Source organism: Symphodus melops (assembly GCF_947650265.1).
Source record: "Symphodus melops genome assembly, chromosome: 21".
In the NCBI taxonomy this organism is placed as follows: Eukaryota; Metazoa; Chordata; class Actinopteri; order Labriformes; family Labridae; genus Symphodus; species Symphodus melops.
This window is the reverse complement of record NC_136711.1, coordinates 2,263,947-2,280,093: the sequence shown is the minus strand read 5'-3', so window position 1 is coordinate 2,280,093 and position 16,147 is coordinate 2,263,947. Positions and strand designations below refer to the sequence as shown.

The 16,147-nt window shown below is 42.3% G+C and overlaps 3 protein-coding genes across 4 annotated transcripts in view; 1 reads left to right on the top strand and 2 right to left on the bottom strand.

Annotated features, from left to right (window-relative positions):
• Positions 1–1,491: 1,491 nt before the first annotated feature.
• hhex (hematopoietically expressed homeobox) lies at positions 1,492–9,372 on the bottom strand. Its single transcript, XM_079333710.1, has 4 exons — positions 8,315–9,372; positions 4,496–4,674; positions 3,291–3,341; positions 1,492–2,029 (listed from the first exon to the last, which is right to left on the bottom strand). The coding sequence occupies exons 1-4, from the start codon at positions 8,691–8,693 to the stop codon at positions 1,799–1,801; spliced, it is 840 nt and encodes a 279-aa protein (XP_079189836.1). The 5' UTR covers positions 8,694–9,372; the 3' UTR covers positions 1,492–1,798.
• A 2,552-nt stretch (positions 9,373–11,924) lies between these two features.
• trub1 (TruB pseudouridine (psi) synthase family member 1) lies at positions 11,925–15,167 on the bottom strand. The gene is made up of 8 exons (XM_079333582.1): positions 14,961–15,167; positions 14,788–14,886; positions 14,070–14,125; positions 13,901–13,982; positions 13,549–13,621; positions 12,884–13,023; positions 12,552–12,608; positions 11,925–12,350 (listed from the first exon to the last, which is right to left on the bottom strand). The coding sequence occupies exons 1-8, from the start codon at positions 15,106–15,108 to the stop codon at positions 12,151–12,153; spliced, it is 855 nt and encodes a 284-aa protein (XP_079189708.1). The 5' UTR covers positions 15,109–15,167; the 3' UTR covers positions 11,925–12,150.
• Positions 15,168–15,575: 408 nt separating this feature from the next.
• The window catches only part of lrrc45 (leucine rich repeat containing 45), a 164,712-nt gene continuing 164,140 nt past the window's right edge, over positions 15,576–16,147 (top strand). For both annotated transcript variants that reach the window (XR_013777966.1, XM_079333573.1), the window contains exon 1: positions 15,576–15,764. The gene's annotated coding sequence lies outside the window, so the exon portion shown is untranslated. The remainder of the gene's footprint in view (positions 15,765–16,147) is intronic.

Here is a 16,147-nt window from a genome sequence, read left to right as displayed (position 1 = left end):
TTCTGATCTGTTGTGTGTGTGCGTGCGTGCGTGCGTGCGTGCGTACGTACGTGCGTGCGTGTGTGTCCCTCCAGTTTGATCGTCATCACCTGTGTCGTTAGTCTCACCTGTGTTTGATGACCTCATGTCTGTTTAGTCTCAGGCCCCGCCCACACGTATCTCGGGTGTCTCACAAAACAAAGATATTTTACTACGTTTCGGCCTCTCGTCCTCACGAAAACGCAGATTCACAGCATCGAAAACGAAGCTTTTAAAAACCTCCGAGCAAAGTGAAGATTTGAGAATTCTCCGTTAATGCGTTTGCGCGTGCACGTCAATCACCGAGGTTTTGCGCACGTCACAGCCTGCGACTAAATCTGTTCTTACGGCACATATGCGACCTGTGTTTCCATTCAGAAACAGTCTGAATGTGCTTAAAACTCACTTCTGTGGTTACGTGTGGATGAAGTTTTTTCTAAAAATGAGGTCGTGTGTATGTAAGTTTTTTCCTAGACGGCAGGATATTATAATATATTATTATTTATATTATATTACTATTATATTATATTGGTCTTTCTAAAACCCGGCTCCGTGTGGACCTCAGGCCTCAGTGTTTGTTTCATGTCAGAGACTTTTTCTGACTCCTCGCGGCTCTCTCTGTTTCTCCGTTTTAGAGGAAGTTTGTTTCAACTTTTTTGCCTTTTTGTTTCAAATAAACAATTTCTTTATTTTAACCAGCGTGACATTAACTTCTTGAATGCATTTTCTAAATCATTTAAATTGTGTTTTGCAAATTCGTTGTTGAGTTCCTAAATAATCCAATTAAGAAGATGTGTCTGTTGTCTAACTCAGTTACTTAATAAGTACATATAATTAAAAAAATTTTTTTTAACATAAAAAGGTCATAATAAACTGTTTTGTACTATTCTGTATCAAAATCAACTTGCTAGATACTTCAAAATTATTTTTTCAGAAGAATTAAGTTTGGTGATTGTGAGACAAAATGATAATAATTCAAATTAATTTAAAAAACAATCAAATCATGCTACAACCACCACAGTACTGATGATAAAGAGACTTCTTATTGTAATTTTAATTATTAAAATAAAGAGTTTTATAGCACACATGAAATAACTTCTCTGAATCTGAGCTCAGTCGTATTTCTTTAAATATTGACTCCTGTTTTTTGGTCTTTTTCACTTTTATTGACCGACTGTCCTCTTGTATTTGTATTTCACAACAGTATCGAGCACAGCCGGTTTTACTTCTGTTATTTAAATCCTGTTTATTTGAGAAGTCTTGGATTTAAATATTTCTGAAATATTCACATTTTAACTGTTTTTAAAATGTCATTTTTCCTCTCTAACTAAAAGTTTTTCCTTTGATGGATTTCTGACTTCAATCTCACGTTTTTAACCATCAATTTGACCAGAAAATAAAATCCTCTGGCGTATGGTCGAGCGAGAGAGAAGGACTCGAGCCTTAACACAAACACGGTTTAATAGAACTTAAAGAAACATGAATTCTTTGAATGTCACATTTAAAGAGGACAGACTTAAGAGCATCGTTCAGACGACAAACAAAACGAAGGAAAGAGACGTATCAGATATTTACAGTGATTACACAAACGTGGGGGTGACGCTCCTCTGAGGGGGGGGGGGGGGTTCTGGGTTGATTTGGTATAAAATGTGACTCCAGGAAGCAGTCTGTTGTCCTGTCTGTCAGTTTGGCGTTCCTGCAAAGCTGAAACATTAAAGTCCGGAGGAGGAGCTCCGCAGTGTCCGGGTGGAGGATCCCACAGTGTCTCTGTCACTGAGGACTAGGGCTTCAGTGTGAACTCATCGTCCTCTATGTCCAGCTCCTGGTCTGTGTCTGACACGTCTGAGTCCAGCTCTGTGGGGGACTGCGTACAGCGGGCGCTCTGTGACAGCTCCGTGTGTCTGTGTGGCGGGCTCGGGACCCCCGAGGGGTCGGCGGTCTCCTCTGCTTTGCTGCTCCTCTCGGCGGCGCTGTCCTCCTCCGCCTCCCTCTTACCTCCCTGAGGGTTCTCCTGGTGACAACGAGAAGGGAGAAGTGAATGAAGAGGTCACACAGGTTTGATTCTCTGATCGACATTATCAAAAAGTATGGAAGCAACAACTCCCTCAGTGTCATCCTTAAAGTGCAAATCGTCACACAGTTTTTGTCTCCTCTGTTATCTCTGCACCTCTTTTATTTTCTGTCTCGACACCTCTGAGTCGATTTATCACGATGAACCTTCACATCCCTGCATGTGCAGTTTGAACAGTGTGCAGAAGTTTACTCATCTTTTTGTCGCTGTAGTATTAAATTCATCTCATTTGATTTGGACTATGTTAGAAAATCGAGAACCATATTATCAATTGTTCAATGCTTTTTGCTGACACGTTATATTTAGGGAGATTTCCAGTATGCTTTTTATAATATCTCACTATAACAGTAGTGGAAACTTCCACTGGGGGAAGTTGCCAGTTTTGTAGATTTACTTTTAGTTTGTAACAAAATTATTCAAATCAGCAAGTTTAACCAGTCGAGACCAGTTGATTACACAACGCATATTATCTACTTGTCAATCACTCAGACTTTTCTGTATGATTGTATTAACTAACGGTTTGTGATCACGCAGGCAAACACTAATGTAAACACACATTTATTCTGAATAAAGAGCTAAAGGGAAGAAAAGCAGAAGAGGGTCGGCGAGAGGTTGAGATCTCTGAGGCTGCTTTTCCAAGATTATCCGTGTCCGTTATTTCATTACTTGGTGAGTTGTATGTCTGAAGGTTAAGGTTAGAGTCCTTGAACTTGACAGACTACTTTCATATCTGCCTTCTCTGTAGCTCAGTAAAACCACTGCTCAGGTGACGTGAGGTTGGAGGTTTGATTCCCTACACTGATGAAGTCTCACATATAATGGAAATGTTGGGCTCAGTCTGGAGGGACTTGGGTTGGGATCTGAGTGTTTCAAGTCTCTGTGCAGCCCAAATCTGGAAACCAGTCCACTTCCTGAGCACTGCTGAAGTGCCCATGAGCAAGACACCGAGACCTCCCTTATACCAGCTCAGGAGCGCTCGATGTGGGCAGCCCCCCTCCATCAGTGCTTTTTTGGGGCTTGAGTTTCAGCCCGTGTGTGTCACATGTTAAACAAAGGCTAAAAACTGGACTTCCCTTCATCTTCGTCTTCATCCAAATTTACAAACTCAACATGGTGCTGTTCTGTTCACCTGCTTCGTTTACCACAGGTTCATAATACATCCATAAAAAACACAAAGAGAAGACTCAGAGGAAGCTCTCACCTGTTTTAGTCTCCGCCACTTCGCTCGTCTGTTTTGGAACCAGGTTTTAACCTGAGAGGGAAAAAGGAGAATCCTTCCTTCAGTTTTATTCAGATACCAAACTGTTGGAAAACATTTGTTCTGATCAGTGAACACAGATGACAGCGGGATAAACGGTTCTGACTGAGAGGAGACTGACCGATACCTCTGACAGAGGAAATAACTGGAAATATTCACGTTTAAAAAATGTTGGTTTTTGACTAAATTAGGAAGAACATGCTGAGAGATGCGTTTCCTGTTCAACCAAAACTCTGGTTAAATTTGATTTCTGCATTTTTTTCTTCCATAACAATTACTTTGATTTTCTACCCACTGTTGGTTCATTTTTCCTGAAACGTTGGGCTATTTTTTCACTTAATTTAAAGGTCATTTGTTCTCGTGTTTTCTCTCAGTAAAACCTGTAAATTCACCGCAACATTTTTTACATTTTAAAAAATTTGACGACTTTAACTTATATATTACTTATTATATTACATATTTGACTCAAAATGCTGAAAATTAAAAAAAAAAAAAAAAAAAAAAAAAAAAAGTGGAGTTTTTTCCAGTAGAAAGAAAAGCCATCAGACATAAATAAAACCTCCTGTGGACAGCTGTTGAGATGAAACATCTGGTTCATCCAATGTAACTGTGATATCCACGTCAAATAAAATCTATAGTGCCTAAATTACATTAATCTGCCTCTTTATTATTCATTTAGACACGTGGCGTTATAAGGGGATTTTATCTTCCTGGTAGGTATCAGATTTGTTTAAACTCGGATTTAAAACAGTAATTTACATGTTGGGATTACGGTTGACTAAACACACATTTACGTTGATTATGTTCGAACAAAATAAAACATGTAAAACGGAACGACACATTTTTCTCTAAAGTAAGTAAATTTCATCCAAGAAATGGGTTTCAAAACGTTTAAAACTTTATTTAAAAAATCTAATATTAAGGTGTGAAATGGCACGTTCACATATAAAGACCCTCGAGCTCATTTTTCGTGACTATTTCATGTTTTTTTTTTGTCGCGTTGAGCTTCAGGAGAAAGAAAGAAAAGTACGAACAAAGCGAATTAATGTAAAGCTTAACTTTGTGGCACATGACGCATACAGTCATAAAAGGTATGACCACCGTTGAAGAAGGCCTCGGTAGAGACCTGTGACCGGGTCCACTCTCACCTGTCTCTCGCTAAGCTGCAGCATCTTGGCCAGGCGCTTCCTCTCCGGAGGGGACAGATACTTCTGCGTCTCAAACTTCTTCTCCAGCTCGATCGTCTGGTCGTTAGAAAAACGGACCTGTCCGCCTTTTCGTTTGTGCAGGGGCCGCTGGATGAACGGGGTCCACAGCAGAGGTTTCCCTGCAGAGGACGAGGAGTTCAATTCTCAACGCAGACCATGAAGATTCATTTAGTTCTATAAACTTACACATATGTGCAGGTTTATTATCCTGATAGGGGACTGCATGTTTATCACTCAAAACGGTAAAGAAATCAGTCACAAAAACTATTGAATTTCCACAGTTGGAAGCTGGGGGCTTACTTTGATGTAAATAGGATCTTCTTCTTCTTCTGTTTGTTCTGTCACTATTTAAACACGACTGTTGACTTTGTTTTCGCTGTCTTAATAGTTTAAAATGATTGTCCGTATGCTCAATAAAAGAGAAACATTAGAAAGGATTTAGGGACATTGAAGACACAAAAGTAGAAAAATGTATTATGGGAGGCGCTGCGGTGTAATCAGGCTGTTGTTTGTCCTCTTTCCTCTCCACTTAATGACCTGCACGAACAATGGCAGCGCCGCACGCGGGCCTGCTGCACGCACGCACGCGGGCCTGCAGCTCTCTGTCTTTTAAGGAAGGTCGTGACAGAGTGAAAACTATGGCCAAATATCCGCTTCATGTGCTTCCTGCTTTGCGGTGTGATTAGAGGCGATGGCATCCACTAACAGCCGCTCGTGTCCTGTGCTCTCAGTGACACGTTATAAATCTGCTGCTGCTGTGAAAGTGCTGTCAGATTACCTTCAATACGGAGGGAAATTGGCTAATCCTGCAGGGCCTGCAGGACTCTTTCTTAACCAAGCAGTGAAAAACACTGAGAGAAAAAGTTTGGTTTTATGGTGCATCTTGAAGCTGATCAAACGAGCGGTCAGAGACTCGGACATTGTTGGCATTTTTCTCTCCTTTATTCTTCTGTATTTTTAATTTAAAGCATGTTTAAATTCCTGTAATGGAACTGTGAAGTAAATCAGTGACAGTGAGAAGCAGATGTTAAAAAAAAAAATAGGCCTACTCAATATAGTTGTCAGTCATTAATTTTTCCAAGTAAAAATTAACAATTAAGATATAAATGATTGATTGACAATTGCCTTTACAGATTTTCACAACGTCATTCTTCCTTTTTGAGAAATGGCGTCACCGTGCACGTGTAAGGCTTAAATTACAAAAATCTAAAACCTATAAGTTTTCCTGCAGGACAAATTCTCATTTCAGATTTATTCAGTCCTTACTCGTCATAATTCTGATTTGAGATAGTCACGGTTTAAAGATATGTTGACTGTTCATCTGGAGAGGAAGAATGAGAAAGTGATCGAGAAGAAAGAGGATATCTGATTTTACAATTATGGAGAGGTGTGTGTTTGCCACAGCTTGTGAGATAATAAAGGATTTAATTTTAATTAATCTCTCTGATTTATACATAAATTAAACAATATTATTAGATTTAATGCTCTTGTTTATTTGTAGGTTTCTGGTAAGATTGACTAACGTTGTAAACCTTTCCATTTTTATTTCCTGCCTCAATTTAAATCTTCATCAGTGATCCTTTTTTCCCACCTTTGTTAAACTACAAAAAGATCAAGTACTTCCGGTGTGCACAGCAGGCTGTTTGAGGCTACAAACAAATAAAGAAATCTAAACACGTGGAAGAAAGAAATATTAAAAAAAAAAAACACAAATAAATGTTTTTGTGTGCAATGATTTGATGTATCCAGTAAGAAATTAAAAACGATGACTACACAGTTGGACTTCTTGTTTTAAAAATGTGCTCATTTTATTGTGTTGTTGTTTGTGGTGTGTATAGCTTCCCTGTTTGGATTCTTTTTAGTTTCGATTGTTTTTATTTCAGGCAGTTAAATGTGTGCAGCTCTGGACTGAGTACTAGACAAATCTCCAGAGTATCGTATCGTCACATGCACAGAAGAACTCTTTCCCAGTAAATGTACTTTCCCTTTAAAGATGAGTGTAAATATTAGAGCAGGGGAAAAACTGGTGTTATGAGAACTGCTGCAAAAAAAAAAAAAAAAGAGTCCCGAGAAAAACGAGAGATCTCAAACAGCAGAGCGCTGTTAGACTTTCTATTTTATCACATCGTGTCACCTTTACCTGAAGTCTACTTCATAGCAGCGTGTAACCTGGTTTATAGAGCTGGAATAAAAGGTTCAGCAAGAAATACTTTTAAGAAGAGGGAGTCACAAGCAGATTAGAAACCTTCGGATTCAACATAAACTCTGTTTCTTTTTATAAACTGAATGGAAACGAGTTTTAATATTTAACTGTTTTGAATAACCTTTGCAGTTTTACCTTTTGTTCTACTTGTTTTGTATTTATTTAGAGCAGAGTCATACCGTTTCTTTTTTCTGCTTTAAATCCGTCTGAATGACTCTTTATCTATTCTTCTAAAGTCCCATTAGGCCTCCATGTGTTTTCCCTGTTTGCTTTATTTTCTTCTCGCCGCCAACCATAAAGAAAGTCAGCCACATCCTCACAGGCCAGGCAGAGGAAGTGCAACAATATGTGAAAAACGGATCCCGGGCTATCAGAGGCCGAGTGTTTCCTGAATATGTCTGTATTGAGGATGTCGATAAAATAATCAGCGTGGTGCAGCGAGCTCCCGAGGAAGCGGCTGGCCGGGGTGAGCCAGGAAAACATTTAACAGCTTCTGAAACCAGATTTACTCCTATCGACAGGCTCACGGCTTCCGCTAGGAACGGAAAAAAGGGGGCCGCAACACAAAGCCAGGCGGCCCGCATGTCACACTATACTTAAGAGGACCATCACTCACATCTTTCCCCCCCAGCTGCACATGTGGGCGACACAACCCCAACCTCTGAAACGGTTTTCTGGAGCCATAAACAAACCCTGAAAACGGTGCCAATGCGCCCCATATCACTACGCATCACAAATACTCCGTGTTTTAATGATCGCATTTTCTCTGTATGACGTGATTTATTTTTTATAAGGATGTTTACTTCAGTCTTATATACGTTTAATGGGGTTTGAACGCAGCGTGGTGTCCCTCCAACTGATTATTAGAAATAACTTTCGGGGGGGGGGGGGGGGGTTGGTGCTCATAAGTAAGCCTAAAAAGACAGACACACACACACACACGCAAATAACAAGTGATTTAGAGCTCAGCTATGTTTTAGTCACTGGCTGACTTGCTCCTCTGATGTTTCAGAACAATGGGAGTCAGGAAAAGGAGTCAAGGTTGCCATGCCCCCCCCCCCACCCCCACGTCCCCTATCACCACCATCATCACCACAAACGGACTGAATGGATAAGCCTGCTGCCATTGTGCCCCCCCTCCCCCCTCCCCCTCACCCTGTCTGTCACAATAACAATGTGACTCATGTGCGCGCGGACAGGCATCTTTCAGAAAGTTGAGCTTTAGGCCCATGTACTTGAGTTTATTATAGGCTGCATGTCGCTGCTGATTGTCTTGAGTTCGACATGCATGCATGACCAAGCGTGATATACTTATGCAAAAAAACTGGTTTCGTTGACACTGAAACTGAAGCTTGCGAGGACAGAGAGGGTAAAAGTTTTCATATTGCCACATCATCCGAGCCAGTTTGCACCTTTTCTTCCAATACGTGGAAAAATACCAAGTAATACACAATAAAGCATGATAATAACAAGAGATGATGACAAACACTTAAAAACGTTTTAAACACAAAAAGTCCCTTTCAGTTGAGTTTTTTACGCATATGCGTCAAACTCACCGAGAGGGTCGTGCCTCAGCAGCGCCTGCGCGTACTCCCCCATTGAGCGGTGGTGCTGGTGGTGGAACGGGTAGATGGACCCGGGGAAGGTCCCGGCAGAGGCGTACGTTAACGCCGCTGCTGCGTGGTGGGACAGCGCCGGGTGGATAGGTGTAGGTTCATAAATCGGCGTCCGGTACGGCGAGATGAAACTCGTGAAGGAGGAGTTGGGCGACGGGAGAGTCGGTGTGGGGATGACCGGTGTGGAGGAGCAGGAGGAGGTGGGCGAGGAAGAAGAGGGAGATACAGAGGTGGCTGTCCTTCCAAGAATGTCCTCGATGTAGAAGGGGGTCGGGTGAGCCGCTTGGATGGGAGTCGGTGCGTAAAGTGGGACGCTCATGGTGCTATTTGGTGTCACCGCTGCACGCTGGAGCTGAGTTAACGGAAGGCTACGTCGCTCTTGCCGCTCCTTAAAGCCTTCCTCTTTATCGACAGTATCTGAGAAGAACTTCTTTTTCTTTTCTTACCCCCAATGTGAACTTTTTTCACCAGAGAGAGAGTCTGAGGAGGCTTTTAGAGTGTTTTGGTGTCCATCAGGTTGCGGTGCTGGACTAAGCTGGTACTCCGTCCAACTGTTGGCTCTGTTATCTGACTGCAGGCGGAGGAGGGAGGAGATAAGTGGACGGGCAACTTCCTGCAGGTGGCCCAATGGCCGTTTCTGATTGGCTACCACAGAGCCCCAATAGAACCACCGTGATCATAGACAGACGAGAGTAAATACAGGTCCACGTTTTTCAACAGAATCAGTCCGTTACATTTAACCAGCTTTAAAATTGTCTCCTTCCAAAGAATTAGAATTATTACCCGTAGATTTTATTCACACCGCGTTCTTTTAATGTACATTAACGCACATTATTTGCATAGTTTAAATAAAACTGTGTGTCATCATAAATAAAGAAATATCTAATTATGAAATTGCTGAGCAAAGCTTCCAGGGACCCGCAACATTATTGGCTCTGATAAAAGTATTAAACAGAAGAAGTGGTTTCATCCCCTTATTTAGAAAAACAGGAGATGAATCTCTTCTTAACTTGTCTCTTTGAATTTTTTTTGGGGGGGTACTTTGTTAAACTTAAACTTTTTTGTTGTTGCCAAATTGGTTACATGTTTACTGCTTTTGGCTCAGGGTTTGTGGTGCAGCCGAAGGGATAGGGTGATATGTTATCAGCCGAATACTGATTAGAAATTGATCCATTTTTTAAAAATGCAACCCTCAGTTTCCTTCCAGGGGAAGCGACTGATACAATTATGTGATGGTTGCTTTTGTAATGGAAACTCTCCAAAGTGATCGCCATGTTGGAATCTATAAACATTTCATGAGAGAATATGTGTGTGAAGATCCAACCTCAGGATGTTGAGGGAAAGGTGTGTAAAGATGTGTGTATTTGTAATATGGCTGTATGTGAGTTTTATTTGGTCATAACAGACCCGAGTATGTGCATCATCCTGGATAAGGATCATCACAGTTATTCTCCAGGCTGGAGCACCCACCACCGGCACCCGAACATACGTCCTCATCTCCGGCCTCCATCCCTCCCTCCCTAAACGAGACCTCGACTTGCATGAAGTGCACACATTTTACTCCTTTTTTAGAGTATCTTCATCCAGCAGAGAAGTGGCTTTAAAGCTGCATTCACTTAAAGAAGACTGTAATAATGTGTCTGTCAGATACAAACACAAGTTTCAGACTCAACTCTCATAAAGACATCACGTCCTTTTTACGCACTGTTCCGACGCACGTTACGCTGCTCTTTGACTAATCAAACAGCCGTTATCTCAGAGAAATAGAAGTTCACTGCAATCCACATCACTAACGGGGCAGCTCAATGGCGAGTGATTAACTCACAATTTGAATGTGTTCCTATGAAACGCGCCTATCAGTGCGGCCGAGGTGATAATGACTAGAACTGCAAATCGCTTTAATGGCTCACTTCGTGCTCACACACGTTCACCACAAAGTGTTAAACAATAACCGACAACTTCTTCTTTGTTTCGGAGTTACAGCACGGAGACACGCTGTTTTATTATTCTTATTACCAGGTGACTTCATTAATGGATTATCAGGAGGAACCTGCACGCGCTCTGATACAATCTAATGGCTCGATATCCTGATGCGTCTTTAAAGCGCGCGGCTGCCAACTTTCTAACGGCTGTAATTTAGATAAAGTAGACCCAGAGAGCAAACAGAGATATGAACAGCCTTGAAGACATGAAAGAAAATCCCCAAACTGCTAATATTTGGACTGAGACAATGATTGCAGCGCATTGATCCGCTCGGCGTCAGACTGCTGTCCAAAAACTGATTGATAAGTCTTCAGCAGAGGCCTCGAGCTGCTCCTCGGCGCCATCCAGGTTACCTTTCAGTCTCCTCGGAGACACAGGCCTGCAGCTTTAACAGTCTGCTGCTCCCCATTACACATCGTTGCTGCTGGTTGGACGTCTCTTTTTTCAGTTAACGCACGAGGCCATGAGTCTGGTTCTTCTCGAGGTTTCTGCCTCTTTAAAATCTGTTTTCACTGTAACTTTGCGAATTGTTGCTTAGTGTTCATGATGGATTCATGTTGGGTCTTTGTAGATAATCTAACAATGAGTAAGGTATTTTAATTGCTTTTTGGGGAGATAACATTTGTTCTGCATCGGTGCTATACAAACAAAGACTGATTGATTGGCATCATCCAAGAAATAACATCTTGAAAAAAACATTCTGGAAAGCGTTTGCAATCTTGACCAGCTTACTTTCCCCTCGAGCTTCTTTATTGTATCATTGTTATTCTTATTATTATCCTGAATTTCCCTCGGGATGAATAAAGTATCTATCCATCTATCTATCTATCTATCATTATAAAAACTCAAGTGGTTGCATAAGGTAAACTGAAAGATGTGAACACCACCAGGATGTTTTTCCACCATCATCACTCACACGCTGCGTTCACACTGCAGCCAGAAGTGACCTGACTCTGTTTTGCTTTGTGCCTCTGTGAGTCAGATCTGATTTATTTAAGACAGTGATGTGAACAGCAGTAAAGTCACTGATGGGGGCGGAGCTTACATGTGGGCCACCTTCATCATCATGTGATGATTCACGTAAGAGTAGAGGATGCGGATCACATTTTACATGTGATGTAAAGAGACAATCAAAACATAAACTCTGATCTAAAAAAAAAACACCAAACAGGACTTGCGTTGAAAACGGACCATAGACTGACGTGAAAGCAATGCGCAACTGTCCGGAGGCTGCAGTCTCTACACGGCCATCAGAGGGCAACATCGGGTTAGAAACAGTCATGCTGTGGAAGCAGGTGAGCGCTATCTCTGCAGGAGACCACCAGCAGGAGCTCCTAGCCTATGATAGTTTTTATATCATCTGTGAAGTGTGGATTAATGGAAGGCCTTGTTCAGTGGTTGTGTTGTTGTGTTTCTTAGTCTTAACAGAGACGTCTGTGTCTAATGCTCAGAGAATACAGATGTAAATGAGCTTATAGCTAACTACTACTGCTAGTGAGCAATACACTTTCCCTTAGTGAAAATAAACAACATAAATAAATATGAAAAGATGGAGCCGATGCTGGTGTTCAGGTCGGAATGGATTTGTTATTCGCAAAAACAGAATTATTACCAAAGGAAATTCAAACTGGATTTTGTGTGAGAAAGAAAAAAGGAACCACGAGAGCGCAAACATAAAAACCATGAATTAAATAATGCGGTCCGTAATGCTTCCTGACAGTGCTGCACTCCGTCTGCTCGAAAACAAATGAAAAGTTGTGTTGAGGTGAAGAGGCGAGCAGCTGTGGCTCGTGTTAATCCTCCGCTGGCGTCTTACAGTCTCTCTCTGTCGCTTTCTTACAGTTCTTTCCCTCCTCAGACTCGGGGCAGGGCTGCAGAGTACGCAGGACGTGTTCCAGCTTCCACTGCTCCTCGTGTAACGTGTGCTCCTCCAAGGTGAACTGACCCTGCTTGGTCCGGGTCAGTTCCTTCACGTGAGCGCACGATGACAGAGCTGCACACACACACACACACACACATATCATTCTCAGGTATGAGCAGGGTTGACTCTTTCATGACTGATTGATCATGTATACACAGAAATGATCAGGATAACTGCTGTGCACACTGATCTGCAGAAAGGATAAAAAAGGGTGCAGTATAATTCCAGGCAGATAGTTGGCGCTGTGACTTTGTAACGCGGCCTCAGACTCACCTTTTCCCAGATCATCCACCAAGCTTCGGACGTAAAATCCCCCACCACACTCGATATCTGTTACAGACGCACAACTTTAAATCACACTTTGTTCGAGTGTGTCACATGGCATAAAAAGCAGCAGATTACGTGACGTGAAAGTCACATCTGTGCATAAACATGGGCTGGACACACTTTTATATTTATGAGCTTTTAACCCCTTCTGAACCAGGATGCAGCCCTGCTGGCTGTTCCAAGGTAAAAACTAAAGAGGACATGGCCTTTGCTGTCAGAGCACCAAGACCTTAGAAGAGCTAGTATTATTAGAAGTGCATGGAACAAAGTGTGCTGACCCAGAGTGAAGAGAGGAGGGTTGAACTCCTGCAGCGTCAGGTTGTACACCGTCACCGGTCTCGCTGGTTTGGCCTCGACTTTGTGACCCTTCAACAGCAGGACAGACAAACGCTGGCCGTCTTTCTTCAGAGCCGAGTAGCTGAGACGACACAAGAGAGATCACGATGATAAAACCTCAAAAGGCTGGCAGTGAAGTCAACTCCCACATCACAGGCTGACCCTGTCACGTCATCACGGAGCGGGTCAAATATAAATCACAGAGGGAGAAAGACAACATTTCAAAAGGCCCTCCAGTGACCCCTAGAGGCAGTTTGATGGGAGACCAGCAGCTTGAGATGATTCATCTCTTTTACGCCCCAGATGTTCAAAAGCTATCAGAGAGAATCTGAAGTTGACATGTGATAATTATATAAAGTATTCCCATCCTGGTTCTTATCTGGATCACATCCACAGTCTGTGTCATTTAAACGTTAAATGGGACGGCTTTAGAGAGACAGGACATGTGGCAGAGACCTGCATCTGGATTACAGGTGGAACCTGCAGCCAGTGCAGCAAAGACATCAGGCTCAACTCCCGTCGTAGTGAAATTCACTTCTGTAAGATCTGAAAGCTAAAGCTCAGAACACACTCCCTTTTCTCTTCTCTGATTGGAGGCTTTACTCACAGTGGAGGAACTTGCATAATGTCACCCGTAAACGCTTTCAGCTTCTCTTCAAAGTCCGACCTGGTGATGTGTTCTGCAGGAAAAAAAAAAAATCTTCATGCAAACACAGAGACAACAAAGTGCACAGATATAAGGACGAGACGAGGCGAAACACTGAGCCTCTGAACATGTTCTAGAAATCCACTTGAACGGTTCCATGAAGATACTGACATCAGTTTGTTCTTAGCTTCAAAGATATCGATCAATGCCGGAGAGAACTTTTACTCACATTAGAGCTCTGACAGGCTCGAGCACACCTGCTGGTTATTTTGCACATTCATTCATTTGTAATGGACAAACTGTTTATAGATACCAAAGTCTTTCTCCAGAATCACACTGCCGGTGGCATCGAGAGTGTCTGTGGCTTTTCCCAGTTCTCCCACAGCAACATATTTCTGGAAAACAAACAGTAGAGTGAACCTTTCTGCACATGGAGGTGTGCAAACCTGTAAGTTGTCTCTATGTCTCTTAGACACACTCACCTTCGAACCAGTCAGCATTGTGCTGAGCATCTTTGTGCCATTCCCAACGCCAACAACTGTAATAAACAAGAGAGAAAATGTGAGAAGAAACCTCCCTAAGGGGGGGGGAGGGGGGGAGAGGCATCTAACAGCATTCACTCTCATCGCCCTGCTGAGCATCTTGTGTATTATTCCTGTCAAAACCAAAAGTCAAGTGAAAGTCATCGAAGGACAATAAAGTCCAGGAATTATCTGCCTGGAACTGAAAAAAGAAAAGAGGAAGAAAAGCGCCCCCAGTTCATTTAGCCTTGGACCCCAACAGACTCGCCACGGATGGCAGCACCTGTGTGACGTGCAGCAGCAGCACCTGTGTGACGTGCAGCAGCACCTGTGTGACGTGCAGCAGCACCTGTGTGACGTGCAGCAGCAGCACCTGTGTGACGTGCAGCAGCAGCACCTGTGTGACGTGCAGCAGCAGCACCTGTGTGACGTGCAGCAGCACCCGTGTGACGTGCAGCAGCAGCACCTGTGTGACGTGCAGCAGCAGCACCTGTGTGACGTGCAGCAGCACCTGTGTGACGTGCAGCAGCAGCACCTGTGTGACGTGCAGCAGCACCTGTGTGACGTGCAGCAGCAGCACCTGTGTGACGTGCAGCAGCAGCACCCGTGTGACATGCAGCAGCACCTGTGTGACGTGCAGCAGCACCTGTGTGACGTGCAGCAGCACCTCTGCGCTCACCTAACACTCCACAGGCGGCGCTGTCCAGCGTCCCTCCGTGCCCCATCTTCAGGCTCTGCTTCTTCCTCTTCCTCGGGTTGGGGTTTTTCACACCAGCCTCTGAAAGACAGGAGACAGAAACATCTCAGAGCCTGCGTCACGTCACGTCACATTACGTCTGTGTTTCTTCTTACCTTTGAGCAAAGCTTCTTTGAGCGTGTTTAAAACGTCTGCAGACGTCGGTCCTTTCTTTTTATAGACCGCGAATAATCCATTTACAGACTGTAGTTTGGAAAGACAGTTTGTGATTGGAGCTACAGTGTTGCTTATGTTTCCTGCCATGCTCGATTTCTTCTTCGTCTGAAACTATTCTTCTTCTACATCTTTATATCCAACTCTATGTTGTACCCTGCCATCTGCTGGTTAAAAAAAGTTTTAAAGACAGAAATTTGTTTTGAAAAAAATAAATAAAAAAAACTTTCTCGAGATAAAATACGTTGGTATCTGAAACGCCGTTAAAGCAAAACCCCAAATTGTATTTAAAATATGAATATATCGGTATCTGAAATCTTTTAATCCTTAATATCGATAACAAATTGATTATATTTTTTTTATTCACATTTAATTAAATGTTTGTCAACTGTGTAGCTAAGTTTCTCAATATTTAGCTGAGATTGAAAACATTTATAATCAAAGCTAGATATTCAGAATTTATTTTTAACATTAATATATGACATTTAACATTTAGAAACAACGTTATCAAACTTTATTTGTAGTGTGCGCAGCTTCACATTCGGCACCCATTGTCACTCAATGTTTATGTTTTTTACGATTTTAGAAAAAAATACTCACGTTTGAGGAACAACGTTGACCAGCGTGCTTTGCGCGAAATCCACTTCCTGGTTACGTAGTCGCTTGGCTTCCTTCCTACAGTCAGTTGAGCTTTCTAAATCAACAACAATAACCGTCAGGAAGATATTTGAACGGTCTTGGTTGAGGTTTGTAGTTTTAATTATTTTAAAGTAAACTTCCTCAAACACTTCCGGAGTTTGCATTTTGGTTAACGGTTAAAAAGCCGTTAACTGGTTTCACTTCAACACTCAGTTTCTCTTGTCCTAACAAAGCTAAATATTTAACGTGCTGTATATATATATATATATTTTTAACACATTTCTATATACATATTTAAACAAGACACAAATTAATTCACGGTACAGTGTTTATTTAATAAAGTTTATGCTTTTGTTTCAGACTCGTTGAGTTCGCCAACTAGCTAACATAACAATGATGCGTTCAGGTGCTCCTCGGTAATATCAAAGTCACCTTATTAACCAGTTATGAGCTCATGAACGCCCGTCCTAAAGCGTCATTATTAACGATA

What these genes read in the sequence shown, in the direction of transcription:
- hhex (XM_079333710.1), bottom strand. Translation starts at nt 8,693, where the DNA reads ATGAGCGTCCCACTTTACGCACCGACTCCCATCCAAGCGGCTCACCCG. An exon ending in GCTGAGGCACGACCCTCTCG is followed by an intron (nt 4,675 to 8,314) that starts GTGAGTTTGACG and finishes CGTCCTCTGCAG; the next exon opens with GGAAACCTCTGCTGTGGACC. An exon ending in TGCAGCTTAGCGAGAGACAG is followed by an intron (nt 3,342 to 4,495) that starts GTGAGAGTGGAC and finishes TTTCCCTCTCAG; the next exon opens with GTTAAAACCTGGTTCCAAAA.
- trub1 (XM_079333582.1), bottom strand. Translation starts at nt 15,108, where the DNA reads ATGGCAGGAAACATAAGCAACACTGTAGCTCCAATCACAAACTGTCTT. An exon ending in CAAAGAAGCTTTGCTCAAAG is followed by an intron (nt 14,887 to 14,960) that starts GTAAGAAGAAAC and finishes CCTGTCTTTCAG; the next exon opens with AGGCTGGTGTGAAAAACCCC. An exon ending in CGCCGCCTGTGGAGTGTTAG is followed by an intron (nt 14,126 to 14,787) that starts GTGAGCGCAGAG and finishes TGTTTATTACAG; the next exon opens with TTGTTGGCGTTGGGAATGGC.